This window comes from Vicia villosa, linkage group LG6 (assembly GCF_029867415.1).
Source record: "Vicia villosa cultivar HV-30 ecotype Madison, WI linkage group LG6, Vvil1.0, whole genome shotgun sequence".
Lineage (NCBI taxonomy): Eukaryota > Viridiplantae > Streptophyta > Magnoliopsida > Fabales > Fabaceae > Vicia > Vicia villosa.
In genome coordinates this window covers 35,585,459-35,611,380 of record NC_081185.1, presented here as the reverse complement: position 1 = coordinate 35,611,380, position 25,922 = coordinate 35,585,459, and the positions used below count along the sequence as shown (strand labels likewise).

Genomic DNA, 25,922 nt, shown 5'->3' with positions numbered 1-25,922 from the left:
GAAAATTCTCTAGACATGTATTCACCTCCATCATCAGTTCTCAATTTTATTAACTTGCATCCACTTTGTTTCTTAACATGCAATTTAAACTTCTTGAGTTGTGTGAATACCTCACTCTTCCTTTCGATAAGGTAAATTCACATATATCTGGTGTATTCAGTTGGATGTAAAATCAACATTTTTGAATGGACCCTTGAAAGAATAAGTCTATGTCAGTCAACCACAAGGATTCGAAATCAAAGGGCAGAGATCAAAGGTGTACATATTGAGGAAGACTCTGTATGGCTTGAGAGAATAAATAGTTTTCTAATTGAAGTATGCTTCATAAAATGTGTCTCTGAACATGGAGTTTATGTTAATGATACAAATAGGGTCAATCGAATGATTTTATGCATGTATGTAGATGATTTGTTGATCACAGGTGCAGATGAAGCAAAGATAAGAAGAGTCAAGTTGAAGCTGGTGCATGAGTTTGAAATGTTTGACCTAGTGAAATTGTCATATTTTGTAGGGATGGAATTCAAAGACACGAGTGAAGGAATGTTCTTGCACTAGAAGAAGTATAATTATAATGCAGCTGCCACGCCATACAAAAATGGAGCAAAGTTGAAGAAGGAGACAAATGATGAGTTTGTAAGTGCAACATTGTACAAACAAATCATTGGATCCTTGAGGTATCTTTGCATCACAAGGTCGTATATTTGTCAAAGTGTCGGATTGTTAAGCAAATTCATGGAGAAACCCCAAGAATGTCATCTTATTGGAGTGAAGAGGGTGTTGAGATACATAAAGGGTACGATTGATCATGGTGTGTTGATGTCAAGACAAAAGAATACCAGCATAGATGCAGAGGTATATGGCTACACTGATTCAAATTTCAGTGGAGATCTAGATGAAAAGAAGAGTATTGCAAGCTACATATTCATGAGCGAAGACACTCCAATCTCTTAGAGCTCAAGGAAGCAAAGTATTGTGGCTTTTTCTTAATGTGAAGTTGAGTACGTGGTTACATCATATGTAGCATGTAAAGAAACATGGATAGAGATGTTGCTAGAAGAGCTCAAGATCATGGAACCTAAGAAAATAAAATTGTTTGTAGATAATAAGTTAGCTATCGACCTAGCCAATCATCCTATGTGTCATGGTTGAAATAAACACATAGTGAGAAGGTATCATTTTCTCAGGGATCAAGTAAATAAATGGAATCTTAAACTTGAGCATTGCAAGACACAATGTCAACTGACTGATATATTCACCTAACCCCTAAAGAAAGTCAGATTCAATGAGTTGAAGAAAAGTATCGAGATGAAAAGTTTCGAAAACATGAATTAGTTAATGTGTTAATTGTAATTCATTGTTCTATAGAGAAGTCTATATTCGACATAGGTGTGTTTAACCTATTCGAAATAGTAGAAACCGGTTGTATTAAACAGAGTTGAATATAGCATATAGTTGTTATGTCAAAGTCAATATATAACTTTGTATGTTTTGAGTTTGGGTTGTATGTTTTAGGTTTGGGTTTTGATTGTATGTTTTTGGCTTAAGCATTTATTCCCTATAAATAAACATAACGTTAGGGTTGTTCATGGTACAGTTCTAATAGAAAACTGAACCGAATCAAACCAAACTGAACCATTATATAAGGTCACCCGAACCGAACCGTTTCAATTTTTCTAGAACCGAACCAAAAGTTTTAGTTTGGTATAACAATTCTGAATTCCGAACCGTACCAAACCATTAGAAGATAATTTTTTTCAAACCAAACCATTTATTAAAGAATCGATCCATTATATTTGGTTTTTTTAGAATTATTTTAGACTTTTTTTAATATACTGTTTTACGTAATCCTTGTTAATAAATAATTTATTTTTAAAAAATTGTTTTGAAAAAAACATTTTTTTTAATTCGAAAAATATAGGATTTTTTATTTCTGAAAAATAGATTTTTTTATTTTTTGAATAAAGTCGACTTTTTAATGTTTTTGAAAATAATCGAGTTTTCATCTTTAGGGAAAAAATTTAATTTTGTTGAACAAATCTTCTTTTTTATTTTCGCCGTAAATCGACATTTTAATTTTCAAAAAAATTCATTTTATTTTTTTTCAGAAAAATCGGTTTTTTATTTTGAAAAAAAAAATGACTGTTCTTATATTAGGAAAAATCTATTTTAATTTTTTTGGAAAATGTTTTTATTTTTAAATTGACATTTTCCCGTAAAAAAATCATCTTTTTTTCCTGGAAAAATCGAATTGTTTTATTTTCGTAGAAATCGATTTTTATTTTCTTTGTAAAAATCGATTTTTTGTTATTTTCAAAAAACCCGACTTTTCTAATTTTTCGAAAAAAATCTACATTTTTATTTTCTGTAAAAAAATCCTGTTTTATTTTCAAAAAATCATTTTTTATTTTAAAAAAAACAGTTTTTTGAAAAAAATCGACATTTTTCTTTTCGGCATAATCGACTTCTTTATTTTCCGTAAAAAAAATCAACTTTTTTTATTTTTGAAAAAAATCAATTTTTCAAAATTTTTTGAAAAAATCGGCATTTTTATTTTCGGAAAAATTGACTTTTTGTTTTCCATAAAAAATCGCATTTTCTTATTTTCGAAAAAATCAATTTTTTGTTATTTAAAAAAAAAACAATTTTCCAAATTTTTCGAAAAAAACGACATTTTTATTTCTAGAAAAATCAACTTCTTTATTTTCCATAAAAAATTGACTTTTTGTATTTTTGAAAAAAAATCGATGTTATTTTCTTCAGAAAATTATATTTTTTTTTTTTCAAAAAAATCGACTTTTCTAATTTTTCGAAAAAAATTAGCATTTTTATTTTCAAAAAAATCGACCTCTTTATATTTTGAAAAAAATCAACTTTTTTTTCTTCGAATAAAATCAATTGAGTTATTTTCAAAACTAATCAACTTTTTCAAATTTAAAAAAAAAACTGATATTTTACTTTCAGAAAAAACAACTTCTTTATTTTCTGTAAAAAATTGACTTTTTTTTTAATTTTCTAAAGAAAAATCAATTTTTTGTTAATATAAAAAAAAGGTGGTGTCTAGGGTGAACCACCAAACAAGTGGTTCATGATGGACCACAAATTAGAACCGTTAGATTATATTTTTAATCAAAATTGATGATAAACCCTTCCACACCAAATTATATTTTCTTTTCTCTTCTCTCCCTCGCCATTTCTCTGCAAAAAGCAGGATATATTTCTTACCTTATACATCTTCATGTTCTCTCTATCCGAAAACCAACCATTAATGGATCTACTTGAAACCGCCATTCATCCTCAACCAACCCTTTTATCTCTTACATTTGATTGGTATGTAAAAAGGATGTTACCAATTTTAAAAACAACAAAAAATGGATGTTAACAAAAGATGTGAATCGATGCTTTACAATGATAACCAAATGATTTATGTCATTAGACCATTTAGCTTTTACTTCATTTGTTCATAAAACTCACACTATAATTTCAAGAAAGGGATATAGGAGAGTTAATGGAAGAGGAGAAAGACAAGTTTGGAAGTTACTTTCATTATATTAGCATGGAGTATTTTATGTTTAGAAAAAAAACTATTTTATTCTTTCTTTATGTTTCTGAAAATGAAACGGTGATGAACAATGAGTGAAATTGTCAACACAGGAAAAAAAAAAAAAAGATTACTATTCAGTGCGGCAATAATTATTAATACTACATGGATTAATTAAATCTAATGGTTTAAGTTAGTGGCACATGAGTGAGGGATTTAGTTGAACCCTCACCCTAGAATCCACCTAAAAAAAACCACTTTCCTAAATTTTCCAAAAAAATTCACGTTTTTATTTTTGAAAAAATCATCTTTATTTTTTGGAAAATATCGACTTTATTTTTTATTTTTTAAAAAATTCATATTTCTTGAAAACCATTTTACACACTTAACCGTTTTAACAAAATTTAAACATGATCAATTTCACGAGACAAAATGAATAATTACAAAAATTCATAGAATATAAAAGAAAATTTATAGAATTTAGAAGAAACATGTGTAACGAACAATTTCATATTTCACTACTTCAATTCCAAACTCATTCGCATGTATAATCACTTCACCAATTAGAAGGGGAAAAAAAAAAAAAAAACCTCCTAAGATAGAGATAAAATTGCAAAACAGTATCCTCGTTTTACATGAGAAAAGTTAAAGGCCTTGGCTTAAGAAAGAATACTCTAAACCTATTCGTGTAAATGTTACAACAGTTCCCAGAGAAATGCTGGGATAACACGTTACACAGGCAATGCGAAAAGGCCTTGACTGAAGAAAAAAATACTCTAAACCTAATCGTGTAAATGTTACAACGCTCCCAGACAAATGCTGGGATAACACAGGCAAACAGTCTCCGTTTTACAGGAAATATCAAACAATTGACAGCAACAACCTAGATGCACCGTCATCACCAAAAACAATTACACATACTTACACGTGCCTATCATCTAATTCTACAAAAAGTGGTTTCTGAAAATTTTAGTGTCTGTGAGAATGTTTTCGGATGCCATAAGTAACCTCTTTTGTTTCCCCGCTCCTTCTATGAATCATCCTTAGAGCAAACGAAATGCACCCAACGGCGGCCATAGCATAAAATGCTCTGTCAGGAGACAAAGCAAGACCAGAAAAATAGGACCAGTATCCAGCTATGAGATAGACAACGTATAGTCTAACATTACTGAAGGGTACCCCAGGGATAGACAAAAAGAATGAATTGAACTCGGGCTTCGAATTGCAGATGCCATGAAGTATGACGCCAATGCAAAGTACTGAATCTAAGAGCCATGGGAGGCTCTCACCCATTGCCAGTCTCTACAAAATTGATAATTAGAAAAATATTAAAACAAGAGAGAATGTACTGCATGAAGGATAATCTAGATCAGAGATACATAAAATTCTGGGTCAGAGATCTTATTTTACCGGCTTGTTAATAAATGGACGAGTTTTAGAGTATTTGCAAGAGTTTAAGAATGATAAGGTAAAAAGAATTGACGTATCTTATACCTGCAACCAAGCTACAACAGAAGGGCCAAACATCAATGTTGCGAGAAGATGCAATACCAACAAACCATGGCGATGATGAAACAAATCTAATTGTGCTTCACCAAAACTTTTTGATGAGTCTGGACTGTTGGAGTTGTCTTCTGAAGGAAAAGTCCGGTTAAAACTACCATCAAAATTGTACTTCTGTCTTTCAGATACCTTGTAATCATCACTATTACTATCGATAGTTTCATTATTTTGTTCATGGCTGCGACATGATGCTGTCAGAAAACTGCTACAGAAACAAAAGGAAATTTTAAGTCACAGCGGTCATACACATGTTCATGACATACTAAAAGGAATTTGCACCAAACTCTGAACCCTAAACACTACTACACTTAGCTTAGCAACTTCCTACAACATGCAAACTTAATTAAAAAAATTATATGTAAATCGATTAATCCATTCTTCATTCCTCAAAGATTAAAAATGGTATTAAAGCATTTTGAACTAATATTGCATCACAACAGAAGACAGAGGCATAGGAAACAGAAAGAAAACAACATGCAGTATATACATATTCTCTAAGCCACCACCAACACAGAAAAAAATTACAAATATTCGCATACATGCAGATTTAAGAACTATCAAAAGTGGGTACATTTGCAGACTTCACAGCAACAACTATAAACAAATGTGATAAATGTGGATTTACCTGCATAATGCATTGTGACAGCAAAAAAAATGAGCAGCGAGAAGTATAAGGAGACCAAAGGATGGGTGAACCAAGCATGCCAAGGTCACTGCAGTAAGGGCTGTAACAAGTACTGGATTTGCTCTTAGAACCCGAATCACCTGTTTAATGCAAGCATCCCATGTGCAATGGTTAATGTGATGAACTTAAAGCACAAAGTAAAACAAAGGGTGGACAGTGAGTCTTCATCGAATCTTCTACTAGTATAAGTAACCTTCTCTCATCTACTTTCAACTTCCATTTAATTACCCCTTCCCTCAAAAAGATTATGGAATGCACGTATAAGTTAGTAGTTAGTACTTTACCTTAAGAGAAAAGAAGCTAGACAAACGATTAAAAAACCTTCGGAGAAATATAAATCGAACATTTTGTTCCCACATTTGCCACCTGCAAAATAAATATCCATGATATATATCATTCAAAAGGCAGCAGCATGACCCAACATTTCTATGATTGATTAGCAAACTTATAAAACTCCCAAGAGTTAAAAGAAAAAATATTCACAGAAAATGTGATTTGCTAAACCAGATTGCTATTAAGATATAAACCCTGCTTGACTATATGCAACAATAGCACAATTTAAGGAAGTAACCATCAGTCTGCTAACCTTGCCTTGATGAAAATATGTGTAACAGCAGCCACAAAGAATACCAAATGTGATATCAAAATTAGAATGGCTATAATCCCATTTGCTACGATATAACAAATTAGAGAGATGCTGGTGAAGCTAACAAATGAAGGAAGTGGTTGAGACATAAAGAAGGAAAGGAACAAAGCAAAGAAAATGGGTAGAATGGCTAGGGGAAAGAAATGTGACATCAGTGTCAAATTGGATTCCACGGCAGTCAGCATTGACGGTATCCGAAGATTAAGATCCCAAGAGTATGCTTGCTGCATTAGAGCAAAGAAAACAACAGCAATAGAGAAACCAACAATCTGCACAAACGACATTAAATTAACAATTATTCAGCATAAATTGGCACAAATGTATAAGCATGGATATGGTATGGAGATATGAAGGAACAAGCAAATATTAAGAACATTTGGATCATATGTATGAAAAACAACTTACCTTTGCAAATTACTCAAAAATACATTGCACAAAAATAAAAAATAATAAAGAATTGTCAATGGAAATATAACAGTGTATATATTCTAGGCATCAGAAAATCGAAAGTAAAAATCATTGAATAAACTGCAAGATAAGCAAATGTGAAAATAAAGGTTATGGAAATTATTACCTTTGAATTATACAATAGCAGAAGCCTACTTGCAGCAGCACTGACAGAAATTGAAATGCTACTTTTATAAGAACAATGTGGGTCAACCTGTAGAATAGTAGTGAAGAAAGTCAACAAAAGTGATTTCAAATGCTAATAATGTAACTTTGCTATGTTGTCCCTTCACTAAATGTATTGTTGTCCCTCCACTAACTGTGATGCATGACATGTCGCTTAGCGTTTTTTTGTTCAAGAATTAAAGGGGAAAAACAGTTCTATTTAGTTTATTGAGGGATTCCTACCAGAAGAAGAACAATGGTTTTATCAGATTGCTGAGTGGAACTCCACTGTGCCGGTGAGGAATCAACAAATATTGTTTCACTGTTCAAATTTGGGTATATATGAAGCCCAGATATGCCATCCCAAGCAAGTGCAACAGGTGGAAAACAGCGCAATTTACAGAGCCCTGAAATACCAAGCTATAGTTATTAATAAATACTATGCAGAAAAACAATGATCACAAATAAATAATGCATTCAACTATAAGAAGAATTGTTATCGTAAAAAAAAAACTATAAGCAGAATTGTTGATCATGTTCAGCATAAAAGCCAAATACTCCTCATTATAGATGAAATCATTAACATTATTTAAACTGTTGGAGATCATTGCAAAGTAGGAAGCAAACCCCTCATTCTTGATAACTCTCAACAACTTCCAAATTCTCCATGAAAGTCTAACAGAGCCCAGAAAGAGCTCAGGTAATAATTGATAGAAATCGGTATCTTATTACTGGAAAATGGGGAGGAATTCCTGTTGATTAAAGAACAATGACAGAGCTTTGAGGATCAGCTCAATTCCCAATTCCAAAAGGCCCTAAATCATTCAAATGACTAGATGGCCACTCTCTAATCCTACCTACCATTTACTAGAAAGTGGGGAAGAATTTCTCTTGGCTATAGCACAATGATATATCTGCCTCCCAATGCTAAAAGGCCATAAGTCACTCAAATGACAAGATGCTCACTCTCTCTTCCACCCTACCTATTTATAGGCGACAACAAGTCTTCTTTGAACAGGTTGTTAGCTATGAAGCACTGACTCTCTTAGGCCCTGTAATGAAGTGATTGTATCGAGTGATTAGTTAGTACATATTGAGTCTCAGGGCCCAAAGATATGGAGGGTCTATACACACAAGGGAAATTCAGCTAAAAGTGAGTGAGTCTCAGCTGAGCTGGCAGTTTCTAGAAGCGAGAGAATTATCATTTCTGTTTAGTTTGTAATAAAAGGAGTAGTGGGTCCGGTAGTCTGGATATCTAGGAATATTCCTAAGTTTGTTAGAATGGAGAGCATACAGTTTCTGTAGGGGCTGAGCCCTGTGGCCGTAGAAAGACCTCCTTTCTCTGTAAATCCCTCATTTTCCATCAATAAAAATGAATCTCTGCCTAAATTTTCTCTCTTATAATTGTGTTAAGAGTCTCTGGTTCCTAAGAGACCAGACATGAACACCGAAGAGGTTCCGTGGACAGTTCAGTGATTGAATTCAGTTGTGCAACTTAAACAGGTTCATTGGGTTTATTGCTTTATTAATTGTATTTCTTTTCCATCTTTTGTAGGTTGCAACCACTAGAATATACCAAAGCTCCAGTTTAAGCAAATAATTAGGTCTAGTATTAGGGTGGTGTGCAACTAGCACGATGAAAAACCCTCTAATATAATAAGATAGGTGACCTAATAAATCTAATACCGTATTCCTAATACTATAGTAAACATTATTGTATGATGAGCATTCAGACGTGTTAATTTGAAGAAAATAATATCACTCTGTTAAACTGGTTTATAAATACATTCACTTGGCCGCATCAAAATGCTTTATACTAACTAGAATTGGATTGAATAAAAATAATCCCTTCACACAAACATACAATTCCATGACCTGCAAAATGATTTTCTGCTGGTTTTAGCATGCATGTTGGAATGTTGTCCATATAGTAAATTAACGAATGTCATAACTCTTGAGAACATGTAAGCCAAAGATAATATCATCATAAAAAAACTGTAAGAAATTTCCCAACTGGAAGTGGATTAGACTTCTTACTACTACTTTCAAGGTCTCCAGCCTCTTCTTCTGGAAGTCCAGAGTTTCTAATTCCACAACTGACAGTATTCATAAACAAAGTAACAGGAAGAAGGCCCAAGCTAATGGAAAATGACAATTTAACAGCGAGAGGATGAGATTCCTCCAACTGCAATTCCTGCATAACATTCAAAAATTAAGCATTAGACAGTGAAAAAACATCACTAACTGTTACATCCAAACTTAAGCTTTAGACAGTGAAAAAACACAATTAATTGAGATTTAGGAACGAATGTTAAACTCATAAGAGTATATTTTACTACTGTTGTAAATAAACGTTTCATATTTATATCTTTAATTTGACTGGTGTAACTTAGTATGACAAATGTTAGGAATATTTGGTTTGCCCAAATAACAGTAGATTGTTGTAATTCGGACAAATACTACTTGTAAGTATCAAAGTAAAGGACTTACACTAAAATAAGTCTGTATGTTATGAACTACTTAGAAATTAGAACAATTAAATAAATTAAAGAGTTGAGCATTGGTCTTGCAATGAAAAATACTCAATAAATAAATATAGGAGAATCAAACTGCAATGAAGTTCACAGGTTAGTCAGTACTGCATGAAAATAGAAACCTTTTGAGAATAAGTAGATTGGAGCATAAACCATGGAGATATATCTTTATTTCCTTCCTCTGGGTTAAAGAACTGTCCAACTGCCATGGATGCCGCTGGTGGTGGTCTTCCTGAAACAGTCTGAGCACTAAGTTGTCACTATAGATATACAAATTAGGATCCTACATTCAACTAGAAACACAACATAAGAAATTCATCATTTTTCATTAAAAGATGTGTTAATGACATGACGTATTCTATTATTACCTTATTTCCTACATATGATTTAATTTTCTTAGATATAGTTGATTCATAGCTGTCATTTTTCTTAATTTTTATTTTCTGGGATTTCTTTTCTCGAGCCATGCTTAGAAATTTTAGGCCTTTGACAAAAAATATTGGAGATACATAACATAATATAAATTATTAATCCTCATTTTTTTGTTTTGGACAATTGAACTGCAAAACCATGTTATCACGCTTGAGAATTCACTTTTAAGGAATGTCAAATGGTGAGCAATAATGCATTTCTTGATGCTTAAAGAAAATAGTTCGGTTTAGATAATGTACCGGACGAGGTGCAACTGAGATTGTTAAAAATCTGAAGCCATGCATATCTTCAGGTCCTAGCCAAAATACAGCAGATGGAGGAGGTTGCTCGGTTTGACTGCCAGGTTCAGGCTGTAACAGTATTTGCGTATTCAAATTTTTGAGTAAGAATACCAAATTAATTAAATTTCTTCCAAATATTATTTGAGACAAATATTATCACCTCCCTCAATAATTATAATTGTAAGTTCTAATGTACTTAAACACTAATTGAAACAATAAATAAATCAAAGGAAGCACAATATACCTGCCGTGGTGCTGGACCTGAGGGAATATGCATCATCTTAGACGTTATTTCCACAACCTTATCATTGAGAGGCAAACTTGAGGTTGATTTTCCCTTTTCAGGCCACAAGTGAAGTCTGATTCCAGAACATGGCTCAAGATTGGTCACTAACACAAAATGACTTTTTCCATTTGAACCCTACATACCCAGATTAAAAAACTGAAAAAAAGCACCATGGCATGATTTTATTTAACATTTTGACAAGTGAACTATGACATGATTATCTATGGTGTAAAACAGAAATTTGAAAAATCAAGAATTCTTGGAGCTAGGAAAATAACATAAACATTTATATCCGAAATTTGAAAGAACATGATTTTTATCCGAGTCAGCCATGCTTAATTAACAGAAACATTTATACCTTCTATTTGCAATTTAGCAATGTTCAACAGATCAAAACTAACATTAGTTTATTTGAAGTTGAACAACTAATTTCAAGATGTTCTATGCAAAAAGTTGAGTATCTAAAGAGATTTAGTTTATTGAAAGTTGAACAACTAATTTCAAGATCTATGCATAAAGTTGAGTGTCTAAAGAGATTTAGTTTATTGGAAGTTGAACAACTAATTAAAGATATATATTTTATGCAGAAAGGTGAGTGTCTAATGAGAGATTGTTTTGAGTAAATATCTCAACTGACAAATAGAATTTACGAAAAAGAACAGTTACAATAATATCATTATTTCTGAAATTATTACTGAGAGCAAGAGTTATCTGGTTATTGTAAAATATTGACTGCTACTTTTTCACACTTTTAACACTATACTTCCACTGGTGGAAGACTTGCTTTAAAACTGCACAGAACACTTTTTACACTATACTTCCACTGGTGGATGTCTTACTTTAAAACTGCACTTTTTACTTTCTTGTTGAAAATGAAAATACAAACAAGTCTTTATATAGACCTAAAAGACTTCTGCTATACTAGGAAATTAAAGCAAATGAATACTCTTAATATGCCATTATCTCTTGGCTTTTCCAGTACAAAACTCTTGGCCTTTCAACTACAAGAGACTCTTTATTTTTCACAAACTTATCAATTAAAACACACTTACTAACATTAAAGTTTATTCAACAAAACTCCCCTGTAAACTTAAATATTTCTTCTATCCATCATACCTATCAACTTCTTGCCTCTGTCGAAAATTTCTTTCGATAACGGTTTTGTGAAAATATCTGCTGCTTGATCCTTGCTTGCTACATGCCTCAATTCGACACTTCCTTCCTTCACATGTTCTCGAATGAAGTGGAAGCGAACGTCGATGTGTTTGCTCCTTTCATGATTCACTGGATTCCTTGCTAACTCAATGGCTGATTTGTTGTCCACTTGTATTACTGTTGCACCTTCCTGTTTTAGCTCCATTTTACTCAACAATCTTCTAAGCCATATTGCATGACAAACGCACCAAGATGCTGCCACATATTCAGCTTCACATGTCGAGAGTGTTACAATCGGCTGCTTCTTAGAAAGCCATGTAAATGCAGTATTTCCCATAAAGAACACATATCCTGAGGTGCTTTTCCGATCGTCTACATCTCCGCACCAATCGCTGTCGGAATAACCAATCAGCTTGTAATCTTCTGCTCTTGAATAAAACATTCCAAGTGACACAGTGCCTTGGATGTATCGAAGGATTCTTTTCAATGCCTTCCAATGTGTATAGACTGGTTCCTCCATGAAACGACTTACAATTCCGACACTAAGCGAAAGATCTGGCCTTGTACATGTGAGGTATCGAAGACTTCCTACCAAACTTCGATATTTGCTTGCTTCGATGCGTTCTCCTCCATCAAATTTTGACAACTTTGTACCTGGTTCCATTGGCGTCGAAATCGGATTACAGTTTTCCATCTTATATTTTTTCAAGATTTCTTTTGCATATTTCTCCTGTGAAATGAAAATGCCTGTTTCTTCTTGTCGAACCTCCAGACCAAGAAAGAATTTCATCAGACCTAAGTCTGTCATCTCGAATTCACGTGTCATTGTGCCCTTGAATTCTTCTATCATCTGACTGTTGTTACTCAAGAAAATTAGATCATCGACATAGAGAGCAACGAGTAACAGGTTACCTCCATTCTTCTTTACATACAGAGCATGTTCGTAAGGACATTGCTTGAAACTGTTCTCTTTGAAGTATGTGTCGATGCGTGTATTCCATGCTCGCGGTGCTTGCTTCAACCCATAAAGCGCCTTTTTCAACTTTAGCACTTTTTCTTCTTTTCCAACTTTCATGTATCCGGGTGGTTGTTCGATGTAAACTTCTTCTTCGAGCACACCATTTAGAAATGCTGTCTTAACATCCATTTGAAATATCGGCCATTTGAATTGAGCAGCTTGTGAGATAAGTAATCGAATTGTCTCCATTCTTGCAACAGGAGCAAATACTTCGTCATAATCAATTCCAGCTTTCTGTTTGTATCCCTTCGCAACAAGCCGCGCTTTATACCGTTCTATTTCGCCTTGAGCATTCATCTTTTTCTTGAACACCCACTTCACACCGATGGGTTGACTTCCTTTTGGTAATTCTGCTAGTTCCCATGTGTTGTTGCGTTCAATGGCCTTGATCTCTTCGTTCATGGCAGTTTTCCATTTTTCGTCTCGCATCGCCTCTTCGAGGCTAATGTTTTCAGTATCTGCCAAAAGACATACAAGATGCACCTCTTCTGTTGTATCATACAAATCCTGCAGACTTCGCATTCTGGGTTGTACAGGTTCATCTTCATTGTCAGAATCTTCAAGTTCTGTTGAGTTGCTTATTGGTACAGCGACTGATGTTTCTCCAACTTCGACGATAACTTCTGTCGATTTATTCCAGTCCCATTTGCTCATTTCGTTTACTCGAACATCTCTACTCACTATCACCTTCTTGCTTATGGGATCAAACAACCTATACCCTTTTGTCTTCTCATCATATCCAATGAATATGTATTTCTGACTTTTGTCTTCAAGTTTTGTTCTTCGTTGATCCGGTACGTGTGCATATGCCACACTACCAAATACTTTAAAATGAGAAACTGTTGGCTTTTGTCCGCTCCATGCTTCTTGTGGTGTTTGATCTTCTAACTTTGAATGTGGACATCGATTCTGAACATAAATGGCACATTGTACAGCTTCTGCCCAAAATTCCTTTGACATGTTCTTGCTTTTAAGCATTGATCGAACCATGTCGAGAACTGTTCGATTCTTCCTTTCAGCCACACCGTTTTGTTGAGGTGAATATGGTGCAGTTAGAAATCTCCTTATGCCCTGCTCTTCACAATACTTCAAAAAGGCTGTCGAAGTATACTCACCACCTCTGTCAGATCGAACCGCTTTGATGTGTCTGTCAGTTGCCTTCTCCACCATCACTTTGAACTTTTTGAACACCTCGAATGCTTCAGATTTTTCTTTCAAGAAATAAACCCAGGTCTTTCGTGAGAAATCGTCGATAAATGAAATGAAATACCTTTTTCCACTGAAAGATTCTGGAGTGATTGGCCCACATATGTCGGTGTGAATCAGTTCGAGAATGTGTTTAGATTGATATTCTGCCTTCTTTTGAAATGAGGTTCTGGTTTGTTTGCTAAGCACACACTCTTCACAAAACTTTTCTTCATAGTCCATGTCTGGTAGCCCGTGCACCATGTTCCTCTTTGCTAACCTTCTCAAACCAGCATGATGTAGATGACCAACACGTAGATGCCACAGCGACGCTTTGTCTTCAACATTGACTTGCAAACATTTTCCTCGAACGCTTCTCAAGTTTAGTTTGTACATTCGATTTTTCCCTTTTTCGACTTGAGCAACCAGATGCCCCAGCTTGTCCTTCAAGTGTAATATCCGATCTTTCATGAATACCGAATAACCTTTTTCTGTGAGTTGCCCCAAACTCAAAATATTTGTCTTGAGATCTGGTACATAGTACACATCTTGGATTAACCCAGTCAAGTCATCCTTCTGCAAGTAACAAATCGTACCTTTGCCTTCGACCTTCACTTTCGATGCATCTCCGAAAGACACATGACCATCTTCAATCTTTTGCATTTCTTCAAATAGGTGTTTGTGACCACACATATGATTACTTGCCCCTGAGTCAAGATACCACATATTATCATTATTCGCGTCTACTTCTTTTTGAGTCATCAGCAGAAAGCCTTCATTCGCTTCAGCTTCCAAAGCTAGATTGGTTGTTTCTTCTACCTTCTTTTCGACTCGACAATCTTTTGCAAGATGTCCCACTTTATCACAGTTATAGCATTTGTAGGAGTTACAATCCTTTGCATAATGACCATGTTTGTTACACTTGTAACATTCTATGTTGGAGTAGTTCGACCGACCACCTCTTTGACCACGTCCTCTGCCACGCCAATTCTGCTGGCTTGACTGTCCTCTCTCGAAGTTGCTGCCTCGACCACTTCGACCACTGTCACGACCTCCACGGCCACGTCCTCTTCCTCGAAAGTTTTGAGAAAAGAGCACCTTTTCGTCTTTGGTGGACTCCTTGGTCTGAACTGCTTCGTCGTTTGTCTCCTCCTTCTTTTTGATCTTACGTTGTTCGTGTGCCTCGAGAGAACCAGCTAGCTCTTCGACTGTGAGCGTTGCAAGGTCCTTCGACTCTTCTATCGCGCACACAACATTCTCAAAGTTATCGGTTAAAGATCTGAGAATCTTTTCGACAATACGAGCATCGGTCATCGTTTCTCCATTACGATTGAGTTTATTCACCACTGTTTGCAAACGCGTGATGTATTCTGATACAGTTTCCGACTCCTTCATCTTCATTCTCTCCAATTCTCCTCGAAGAGTTTGAAGACGAACTTGCTTGACTCGGTCAGCTCCTTTGTATACTTTTTCTAACGTGTCCCATGCTTGTTTCGAAGTCGTTGCACCTGCAATCTTTTCAAAGCCTGATTCATCAACAGCTCGGAACAAGATGTACAGTGCCGTCTTATCCTTCGAACGCGTCTCTTTCAACGCCTTGGTTTGAGCCGCCGTATACCCCGTGGTATCTGGTTCTATGAAACCAGTTTCGACCGTCTCCCACGAATCTAGAGATCCAAGAAGAGCTTTCATTTGGATACTCCAATTTTCGTAATTCGCCTTCGTTAATCGTGGTAGCGGCATTTGACTCATCGTATTCGCCATTAGCTCTGATGCCAATTTGTAAAATATTGACTGCTACTTTTTCACACTTTTAACACTATACTTCCACTGGTGGAAGACTTGCTTTAAAACTGCACAGAACACTTTTTACACTATACTTTCACTGGTGGATGTCTTACTTTAAAACTGCACTTTTTACTTTCTTGTTGAAAATGAAAATACAAACAAGTCTTTATATAGACCTAAAAGACTTCTGCTATACTAGGAAATTAAAGCAAATGAATACTCTTAATATGCCATTATCTCTTGGCTTTTCCAGTACAAAACTCTTGGCCTTTCAACTACAAGAGACTCTTTATTTTTCACAAACTTATCAATTAAAACACACTTACTAACATTAAAGTTTATTCAACAGTTATAACAGAAAATAAAAAAAGAACAGTACACGGAAATTTTATGAATCCGGTCTCTATAGTCTCCAAACATTCCCATGTGTAATTTAAGCAAAGCGTAACAATAAGATACATCATTTATAACAATTTTTTAAAAAGGAGGCACATGGCAAGTGAGCAGTTTATGTGGTCATTTTAGTCGTAGTCAAATGTTTGCATCTACAGCCTACAGGATATCGTGATGTATATAGATCTTTTTGGTATTATGCACGCAATAATTTACAAGTCTCAAATTTCAGGAGGTCCGGTATAGATTAGTGGCAGTTTAATCATGACAAAACAAATGGATGTCCTATTTAACTACGATTTAAATATAGACCCTGCACAGATTAGTCGCAGTTTAAACTTTAAACGTGACAAACATTATATAAGGTACTATTTAATCCGAATTAAATCGTGACAAATTTTGAGCCTTGTGCAGTAGTCTGTCGTTCATACCCTCAAAGACTGCCCTATTTATAGGCACAGAGATGGACAGCCTAGTTGCATTATTGAAATTTTCATGTTCTTTTTTATATCTAGAAATTCCCCGCTCATAGGATATCTCAACCTCTCCTTATTTCTACTTGACAGAATATCAACACAAACATTTTAAAATAACATTATTGTATAATAAATTTTAGATTATAATAAATGATTTCTCAGAAGTGTATTTATTTTTTGACAGAATACAAGTGATTTTCATACAAGTTATTTCTTCATATTTATGCATTAATATAACCAAATTTTTAATATTTATAAATCAACAACCTTAAAAAAAAAAGTAAATTACCAAAATACACATTTTTTAACTTAAAAATCAAAAAAAAAAATTTACAATTTTTTTTAATAAAGCTGTTGGTTTATAAATATCAACAATTTGTATCCAAGAGCATTTAGATTTGGATGAGATACTAAGATATCTCTTCCAATTAGGGATGAGAATAGGCTGGACCGAGTTAGCCTTTGCCAAGCCTAGGCCTGTCTGCCAGAAAAATCAAAACCTACTCTGGTTCGTAGTCTGTCATAGGCTTATTTTTAAGCATGAATCTGACATTTTCGAAAAACTGGTTGGTCTGTTAACTGCCTACTTAAAAGTCTATTTCATTTAGACATGTAAATAAGCAATTCAAATAATGTTTAAATAGACTAACAAACTAAAAGACCAATAAGACTAAAAATTTGTTTCTATTGGCTTATCTAAACTTATGTATTAGCATATGTTTTGTGAGACTATTTGTTTAGGAAAACTTTTGAAAACAACTTACGGCATTGTTCATAGGGTGTTTTAGACTTATTTTCATAAGTTCTTCAAAATAAATAAGTTTTATTTTTGTACTTTAATTTGAAGTACAAAATAACCGTTTTAACTAAATAAGCTTATAAAAAAATCTAGGTCTTTCCTAATTAAAAAAAATAAAAAATTGGTCTAACCTGTGTAGGCTAGGCCGTAGGTCCCTGTTAATTGGTCTAACAAATTCCCACCCGTACTTTCAATTTAACCAGAAGTCCTAGGTTTGAATCTAACATACAACAGTGTTAAACTCTCTTGAGTGAGAACTTTATGGTAAGTTGCGCAAAGAATTGAAGCCTAGACGAGTTGTTTACCCACCCACTTTTTTATACAACCACTTAGTAATTATGAATGTTATTGTAATTTGACATATTTATTCAAAAATAATTTACTTCATAAATCTTCCAACAAAATTCTATCATAAAAATAAATTATTTATGCATTATGTTTATTACATCAATTTATAGTAAATTTTGTTTTCTTATTACACTTTTTGAAAAACTGTTTAACATTGTTTGCTTTTTTGTTAGAATTCAAATATGTTAAACATCCTTTTATATTGTGTAGTAAAAACAATTAAATATTATTAGATTTTTATAATTGATATTTTTATTTATTAAAAAATAATATATATTAAATTGAAACTCTTTTTACTAAACAGTTCAATTTAAAATTAATATCATTAGTAATAATATATTTTAATTTTATCATTAATATATATATATATATATATATATATATATATATATATATATATATATATATATATATATATATATATAAAGAGAGAAGCAATCATTAATTACAATAATTTAAAAAAATGTAAATTACAACAACACTGATTAATTTAAATAAATATCAAAATTAAAATGATAGTTTTTTGGTGAAAATAGAAAGACGTACGTTACTAACTTATTCCTCAGTTATTTATTTGATTGTTAAAATAGAATAAAAATAAAAGAAGTTGCAAATTTGTATCTGATTATTTAAGAAATTAAGTTATTTGATTGGTAAGGAAGGATAAAATGGAAAAAAAAAAAGTAAGTAAAGAATAGAATTGAAATAAAAAACTGCTACACTAAAACTTAGGGTTGCATCTAAAGTGAGGTATCTATTATATGCTTCACTAATGAGGTCTTCTGGTATTTTTTTTTATCTAATGGTTAGTTTTAAGGATACATAGGTGAGGGACTTCATTGAACACTCCCCTTAGAATCTACCTTTATATATAGTCAAATTATTATTATTATTATTATTATTATTATTATTATTATTATTATTATTATTATTATAATATTTATATTTAGTTATTATTAATCTAAATACTATTTGGTTTATGTTTATTGTGTTTTATCTTATTTTCTAAAACCACTCCTTAATTTGTGGAGTGCATATTCTCGTATAAAAGGAACACTATAATACCATAGGAAGGAATAATGATACTTTCAACAATTATACTACACAATGCAAAGTGTTCTCCTTTGTATATTATTTATATTTGTAACAAATCATTTCACACACTTCATTCAATTACTATATTCGATTATTGAAAGAGATTGTTAGCTCTTTTCTCCTTCTCTGCCACAGGGCCGACCCAACCCGTTTAAAGACTTAAAGCAAATTTTAAAATGAGGCTTTTAAAATATGTTTTAAAATAATAATTTTGTGGTTTCTAAGAGTTGAACTCAAGACCAAAAGGAAGAAAGACCAACATTTTACCAACTCTAATATGATAATATGTGTAATTAATGTGTCATTATATATTTTTATAACTAAATAAAAAAATCTGAGGCCTTTTTTAAGCTCAAAATTTTGAGGCCTAAAACTCTAGTCTAGGTTGCTTGGCCCTTGGGCCGACCCTGCTCTGCCAAAATTCCTATCATTTTGATAGCGATTTTCCTCTTTATATGTTGAATACTTATGATATTGTATTATAAACAAAAAACAGATAGACTAAACAAATACCAATTTTTGTATGTCCAACCACCGCCTTCGACCATCCATTGCTAATACAGTCACCTCATTTATTTGAATGTATAAGTCTCTGTCTAGGCCCCCATCATTCCAATGAATATTGTGAGGACATGTAACTGACCTCGGCATTTGAGATCCTGCAGCAATTCAAAATGTATAAAGTTTTCACAATGTGGTAGGATGTAATCAAAATTACTACCATATGTTAAATATTAAAATCTATAAATTTAAAGAAATGTACAACTGAAATAATCGAGTAACAAAAGTAATCATTTTCCTATGGACTAAAATATTACAGAAAGTTGTTTACTGCTTCTTTAGTTATGACAAAATCACAAACAATAAACATTCAAAAGAGACTAAAAGTTATTCCAATATAAACCCGGCTGATCTGTTGCAGAAGAAAGTATACAGAAATAACATAATGATGTCTTCTTTATCCAGTACCCACAGATCAAGCATAATTTAACTTATATATTATGAGCATATGCTTCAACAGCAATAAGCAATATAATAGTATTATAGTACTAAAAAGGAAGCCAGAAAAATTTTAAGCCAAGTTAGATAAGAATCCAAGACTAAATTAGAAGTAATCATAAGATTCGTGATAATAAAACTAGAAACAGCAACATATAATACCAGAGCCGTCTTTTGTATTCTGGACTGGATTGTTTATAGACTGTTTAGAAGAGGGTAACAGCATCATCCGGTTGAAATTATGGGATATTCCACTATGCAGCATTCTTGCCAAAACTTCTAGCCTCTTCCGAGAATCAGAAAGAGGTTGTCCAGTTCTGGCATCTATCAAGCTAAGAATGGTGTGTGATACCTAGATAAGAATGTAAATGATAAATAGAACATGAGGGAAAACCAAACTTTAATCCTTGACACGTGAAAAAACCACTTACTTGAACAACCAGTTGATTACACCACATTATAGCCTGATGTTCCATTGACAACCACACATTTTTCATGGCTGTACTGCTGATCATGAAGCCATGTGTTGGTGGCACAATATTATCAAGTGATGCTAACTTTGAACGTACCTAAAGGAAAGAAAACTAAAAATAAACTGCCATGCAAAGGTTCATATATAGAAGTCATGTAAACTAATTTAAAATTATGTTAAGATGAGAAGACATTAGGAGAGAAAAGTGGAAATATGATTTAGTGAAACTGAATACTAACTTGAACATAACACAGAGTGATGTCAGAGTACTTTATAAATAATATTTTGAAATACACTGAGGATAAAATAGTACTTTATCCAATCAACCAAGCCTTATCCCACTAATCTCATTAAGTGGGGTCAGCTACATAGATCAATAATTTATGGCATAATGTTTTATCAAAAACCATGTTTCTTTCCAATTCGTTAATCTCAAGATTTCCCCTAATAGTTTCTCTTATGATTTTTGTAGGTCTTCCCATACCTCTAATTGCTTGGATACCCTTCTGGTCTACTCTCCATACTATATAATTCATGGGCTTTCTCTCCACATGCCAAAATAACATAACACTATTTTTCACCATTTTTTGTAAGTGTTTCCCCCAACACTCTCTAATATTGTTATTTATAAACTTATCGTGTCTAGTCTTATCACACATCCATAAAATAGTATTTTAATAATTACAAAATTAAGTTAATAATTGATTCCATCCCATTCCCTCTAAATTGGAAAGGAAACAAATGGCGGTGAATAGAGGAATGCATGCTATTAGATACCATTATATTCCAATTTTTTTTTAAAAATATCCAAAAAAATGTAACACCTTACAAAATAAATAAATGCTTAGTTTTGGTGTAATTATTCATCCTAACTCCTAAGATACCGTTATAATTGGGAAAATAAAAATTGAAATTTTTATTTTACAAATTTTGTTTTATTATTTATTAATAATAGTTTATGATTACTGCATTACATATAGAGTGGAGTGGAAGATAGTAAAGCATTAATATTATTACCTGATAATCATTGTATGCTCCAGAAATAGATACAACAACAACGTCAGAGAGTACTGAATTAGACACAAATTTTCCTGTGTTAGTGGTTTGCACCTCGTATCCTTCTCTCCATTCTGAATTTACACGTGCAAAGTAGTGACCCAGAGAAGGCTGCAATGCCACAGGAGGTGATCTGAATAAAATTCAGGTAATCTTGTCAAACATTTAAGCAGACCATAATTAGAGAGAAGGATAAGGGAAACCAAAAGAGGGGAAACACTATACTGATGTGGGGTTGAGAGTGTAAGAACAGTTTGAACTACTGATTTCCTAAGATGGGGATGGATAACAGCAGCTCTAGCAACAAAACCACCCATAGAGTGACCAACCAATATGACACTTTTGGGCAAACTTCCAGAATTCGCAGCACCTTCTTTTATTCGAGCATCATAAGACACTTTATATTGGTCCAAAATCTGCAAACAATGTTGCATCATAACAATGTTGAACAAAGTGATCAATTTAGGAATCACTGCCTCAAGCAAGTATAGTAAGATAGTGAGATAAGTACAAACTTCAGCACTACATGAGGAAAGAAAGTAGTGCATGGCACAAGTCTAATAAGGTATACGTTAAACTACTTGAAAAAGAAAATAATGTCGTTCACAGTAACAACATAGCCATCCAGTTTTTTTCTACCACAAGATGATCAAAAACTGGAATCAATAAATAAAGTTTGCATGCCCTAAGGCAGAAAGAAAAGGCTGGAGGAAAAAAATTCAGAGTTGTCCATTTAACCAAAATCAGTCTAACATGGCACATAATTCAATGGATTTTAGTCCACGGGTACTCAACAACAAGAAACACATTCAGGTTTTGGAGTCTGTGTTCCATAGAAGGAAACAGTCTGAGATCACTTTGATGACAGACACAATTCAAAACAAATCACCCATCTACAAACTATTAAAAAAATTCCGTCCTCAATATTACAAGCAAGTCATATTTATCCAATATTCATTTATAAAGGATAAAAATAAGATACCTTGTGTATAGCATATACAACATATTCAGTGTGTTCTTCAAGAATTGCACCATCCATGGCAGAATGTTCGCCTTCAAGATCAACGGCAAACCAGTCTAACCTGCTAGTGTAGTGGTTAGGTAATTGGAAATTGGAGAAACTGATATCTGCATCTCCTTCTTCGGGTATTTGGGAAGCTTCTCGGTAAAATGAATGCTCAAGGGGACCATTTTGATATGCCCTGTCAGATTCTGCTGCCAAAGATCGCACCTATTATGTGGATAAAAGCAAATGAGAAGGTTCATAGCAATATAAAATTCTGGGCAAAGATAATACTATGAGTGTTAATAAATAATCAATTATAGAAACAAATGCATCAAAAATCATTATCCATGTTAGCTTCATAACTTGTATGGGATCTATATCATATTTCTCCACTTCTAGCCAAATTTTAATGTTTTCATCTTTTTCTGTTTTTTCAACTTTGCTAATACAAAAGGACGGGAAATTTTACTGCTATAAGGAAATTTAAAAAATCCAGATAAAAACAATCCAATAATGAATATAAAACCCTAGATTCAATCAAATACCTTGTCCAGCAAGCAAGCAACCCCAAGGCTTTGAAAATAGCTAGCTAGAGATGCATATTTTTGTCTACATGCTATCATACAACCTAACAAATTAACCACACATGAATCAATCTCTTACAACTAAACCAAATTCTTCCATAGGAATTAGAATGATGAATAAATACCACAAATTCCTAATTAATCTTTAGATCATTAATTAAATTGAAGGGTGTAAAACTTTGGTCTCTAACAGCAACACCAATGCTTTTGGGATCTCAACACGAATTGCATCGCAATCACACCAGCCATGTTTGTCACGATTTCCAGCAATTTAAAGAATCGCAAAATTATAGCATCCACAATGTAAAACCTTACCAAAATGACACATGCAGTGATAAGTTCCCAGTTTTCAGTTTTTGCTACTATCATTTAAAAACCAAATTAAGAAATATCTCCTTAACATGTTGAAATAGTTTCACATAGTCCATAAAACCAAACCAATAAACAACACCGAAATTCATAAAAGAAGAAAGAAGACCTTGCCTGTTTGTAGCTTCCCCCATTGCCTGGAATGAAAAGAACAGGTACACCACTAAGCTTTTTAAGATGCTCCCTATAATCAATCTTTTTCCAACCTTCATGATACAAGTACAATCCATACTTCACCGGTGTAACACTTTCCGAAGACGTAATAGGAATGTAGGTCGGATACATATAGGTCATAACACATCCATTCGAAATCGGCTTCAATAAACCATACAAAGCAGCAAGACAAATCCCTACTACCACAACAATCAATACTCCAACCCTCACTTTTCCTCTAAACGTCGGCATTGTGGATCAAAACCTCTACTCCGAAATCACTAAATCACTACAAACTTCGATTTCACCTCAAACTAACTAGCTTGAAATCGAAATATCGAAAAACAAAAGTACCTAAAATCACAACAGAAATTCAAATTCAATAAACACAAAAACAACTTAGTTTGACTAATTAAGCAACAAACTCTTCCAACTCCACAACCAGATCACGAACTTACAGTTGAATTCAACTCTAAACTCTCAAATCAAGATTCATATAGTCATGGATCGAACTGATTCTACTGCATAAAAACAAATCAATTATCCACAGTCAAAAATGAGATCTAAAATTTCCGTGCCAAAACCACAAGCAAACAAAAAAATCAAAAAAATCAAAAAAGGAAAGGAAGAAGAATCCACAAACAGTGAAAACGAAAACTACTAAATCAAGAGCACAAAGTTCAAAACAGAAAAAGCAAGTTCAATCGTTGTGGATAGATCTGAAAGAACTCGAAGAGGGAGAGAGTGAGAGAGAGAGATTACCGAAACGTGAGGATGAAATGGCGTTAGGATAGCGGTGACGGAGGGTGCAACAGAAATTGTTATTTATATGAATGGAAGTTGGGACTGGGATAGGAGAAGAAGCAATGAGGATTAGTCATGGTGAGAGTGACAGAGTCAATAATGAAAGAGTTGAAGCAGCTAGAGCACTAGAAAACACTGATTGGGATCTAACTGGGGTTTATTTAATTCATGTAGTATGTAACTCACTCCTTCATGGTAGGCATTGAAATTGTTTCCTTTTTTACAATCATTGACATAAAAAGAAAAAGAAATTACTATATTTATAAGTAATCAAAATTAATTTATGGCATATACCATAAAATTTTGTGTTGCATTGCCCAAATTAAAGAAAAAAAACATTGTCTTAAAATAAGTACTATCATACTCAACTTCAATAAATAAAAAATGTTATTTGTATTTATATACCAAAGTGTAAAATTTAGTAAAATGACACTTCCGATAACTCTACCGAATATTCGTATAACAAAATTCACCGTTGAATTGAAAACTAACATCATATAGATCATGTTCATAAAATTTAACATCAATCGAAAAATTATTTGATATGTTAAAGGTAGTTATCAAAATTAATGGTTTTGTTGAAGTTTTGTAAGACGTTAGTTTTGATACATCTCATTAACATATCAAATGATTTCTGATTGATGTTAAATTTTATATACATGATTTATATCATAGTAGCTTTCAATTCAACGGTGGATTATGTTAGAACAAGATTTGTTCTGATCAATATTCTTAGTTTTGATGATAACAAGGATATGAATTTTGTGTGAGATAATGTGGTACTCTAATACATTGCAATTTCCCTTTCAGGAAATATATAAAGAGTATGCACAAATCAGCGCTCAGAAGCTTTGACTCAGAAGGTTCAGGCAGAATCAGAACATGGGTCTATGGAAGCATCAGAAGAACTTGAGATCAGAAGCAGAAGCACTGAAGTTCTCATGGTATCACGCTCAGAAGCACTTCAAGGTCAGAAGACAAGAAGATGCTATGCACCAAGCTGTTTGACTCTGATGATATTCAAACGTTGTATACACAAACATCAGATCAGAAGAAAGTACAGGTGGCAGGCTACGCTGACTGACAAAAGGAACGTTGGAAGCTATTAAAGGCAACGTCAGTAGACACAGCGTGAACAAGGCTCGAGGTAGTTGACAAAAGCGTGAAACATTAAATGCAATGCTGTACGGAATACGCAAAGCATTAAATGCTCCCAACGGTCATCTTCTCAAGTGCCTATAAATATGAAGTTCTGATGAGAAGCAAGGTTACGAATCCTGAACGAACTTATTCTGAAAAACTTGCTGAAACGCTGTTCAACTCAAAGTTCAGAAACTTCATCTTCATCAAAGCTCACTACATTGCTGTTGTAATATATTAGTGAGATTAAGCTTAAACTTTAAGAGAAATATCATTGTTGTGATTATAGCTTTTCAGAAGCATTGTAAAACTCTTATTTGATTACATTAATTTGTAAGTAACTAGAGTGATCAAGTGTTGATCAGGATACTCTAGGAAGTCTTAGCTTGTGTCTAAGAAGTTGTAATTAGAGTGATCACATGGTGGTCAGGATACTCTAAGAAAGTCTTAGCTTGTGTCTAAGCATTTGTTCCTGGAGTGATCAGGATACTCTAGAAGACTTAGT

The 25,922-nt window shown here is 33.3% G+C and overlaps 1 protein-coding gene across 6 annotated transcripts; it reads right to left on the bottom strand.

Moving 5' to 3' along the window:
* Positions 1-4,118: 4,118 nt before the first annotated feature.
* LOC131609103 (GPI inositol-deacylase-like) lies at positions 4,119-24,454 on the bottom strand. Of its 6 annotated transcripts, none has more exons than XM_058880753.1 (20): positions 24,236-24,454; positions 23,932-23,994; positions 23,435-23,827; positions 22,344-22,592; positions 21,587-21,777; positions 21,323-21,494; positions 20,265-20,402; positions 19,996-20,185; positions 19,348-19,493; positions 10,536-10,712; positions 10,250-10,360; positions 9,701-9,820; positions 9,082-9,238; positions 7,288-7,451; positions 7,007-7,093; positions 6,373-6,701; positions 6,071-6,152; positions 5,727-5,866; positions 5,033-5,306; positions 4,119-4,840 (listed from the first exon to the last, which is right to left on the bottom strand). In XM_058880753.1, the coding sequence occupies exons 3-20, from the start codon at positions 23,723-23,725 to the stop codon at positions 4,508-4,510; spliced, it is 3,351 nt and encodes a 1,116-aa protein (XP_058736736.1). In that variant the 5' UTR covers positions 23,726-23,827; positions 23,932-23,994; positions 24,236-24,454; the 3' UTR covers positions 4,119-4,507. The 6 variants fall into 6 exon arrangements, with proteins under 6 accessions (XP_058736736.1, XP_058736737.1, XP_058736738.1 ...); XM_058880754.1 differs by having other exon boundaries at positions 23,932-23,991; XM_058880755.1 differs by having other exon boundaries at positions 5,033-5,303; positions 24,236-24,453.
* Positions 24,455-25,922: the final 1,468 nt, after the last annotated feature.

Excerpts from the sequence above, each read along its gene's own strand:
- LOC131609103 (XM_058880753.1), bottom strand. The coding sequence starts at position 23,725 with ATGCCGACGTTTAGAGGAAAAGTGAGGGTTGGAGTATTGATTGTTGTG. Across the intron at positions 10,713-19,347 it reads GGTTGGACATACAAAAATTG|GGTTCAAATGGAAAAAGTCA; the intron begins GTATTTGTTTAG and ends CTGGGTATGTAG. Across the intron at positions 7,452-9,081 it reads TGGAGACCTTGAAAGTAGTA|GGCTCTGTAAATTGCGCTGT; the intron begins GTAAGAAGTCTA and ends TTGGTATTTCAG.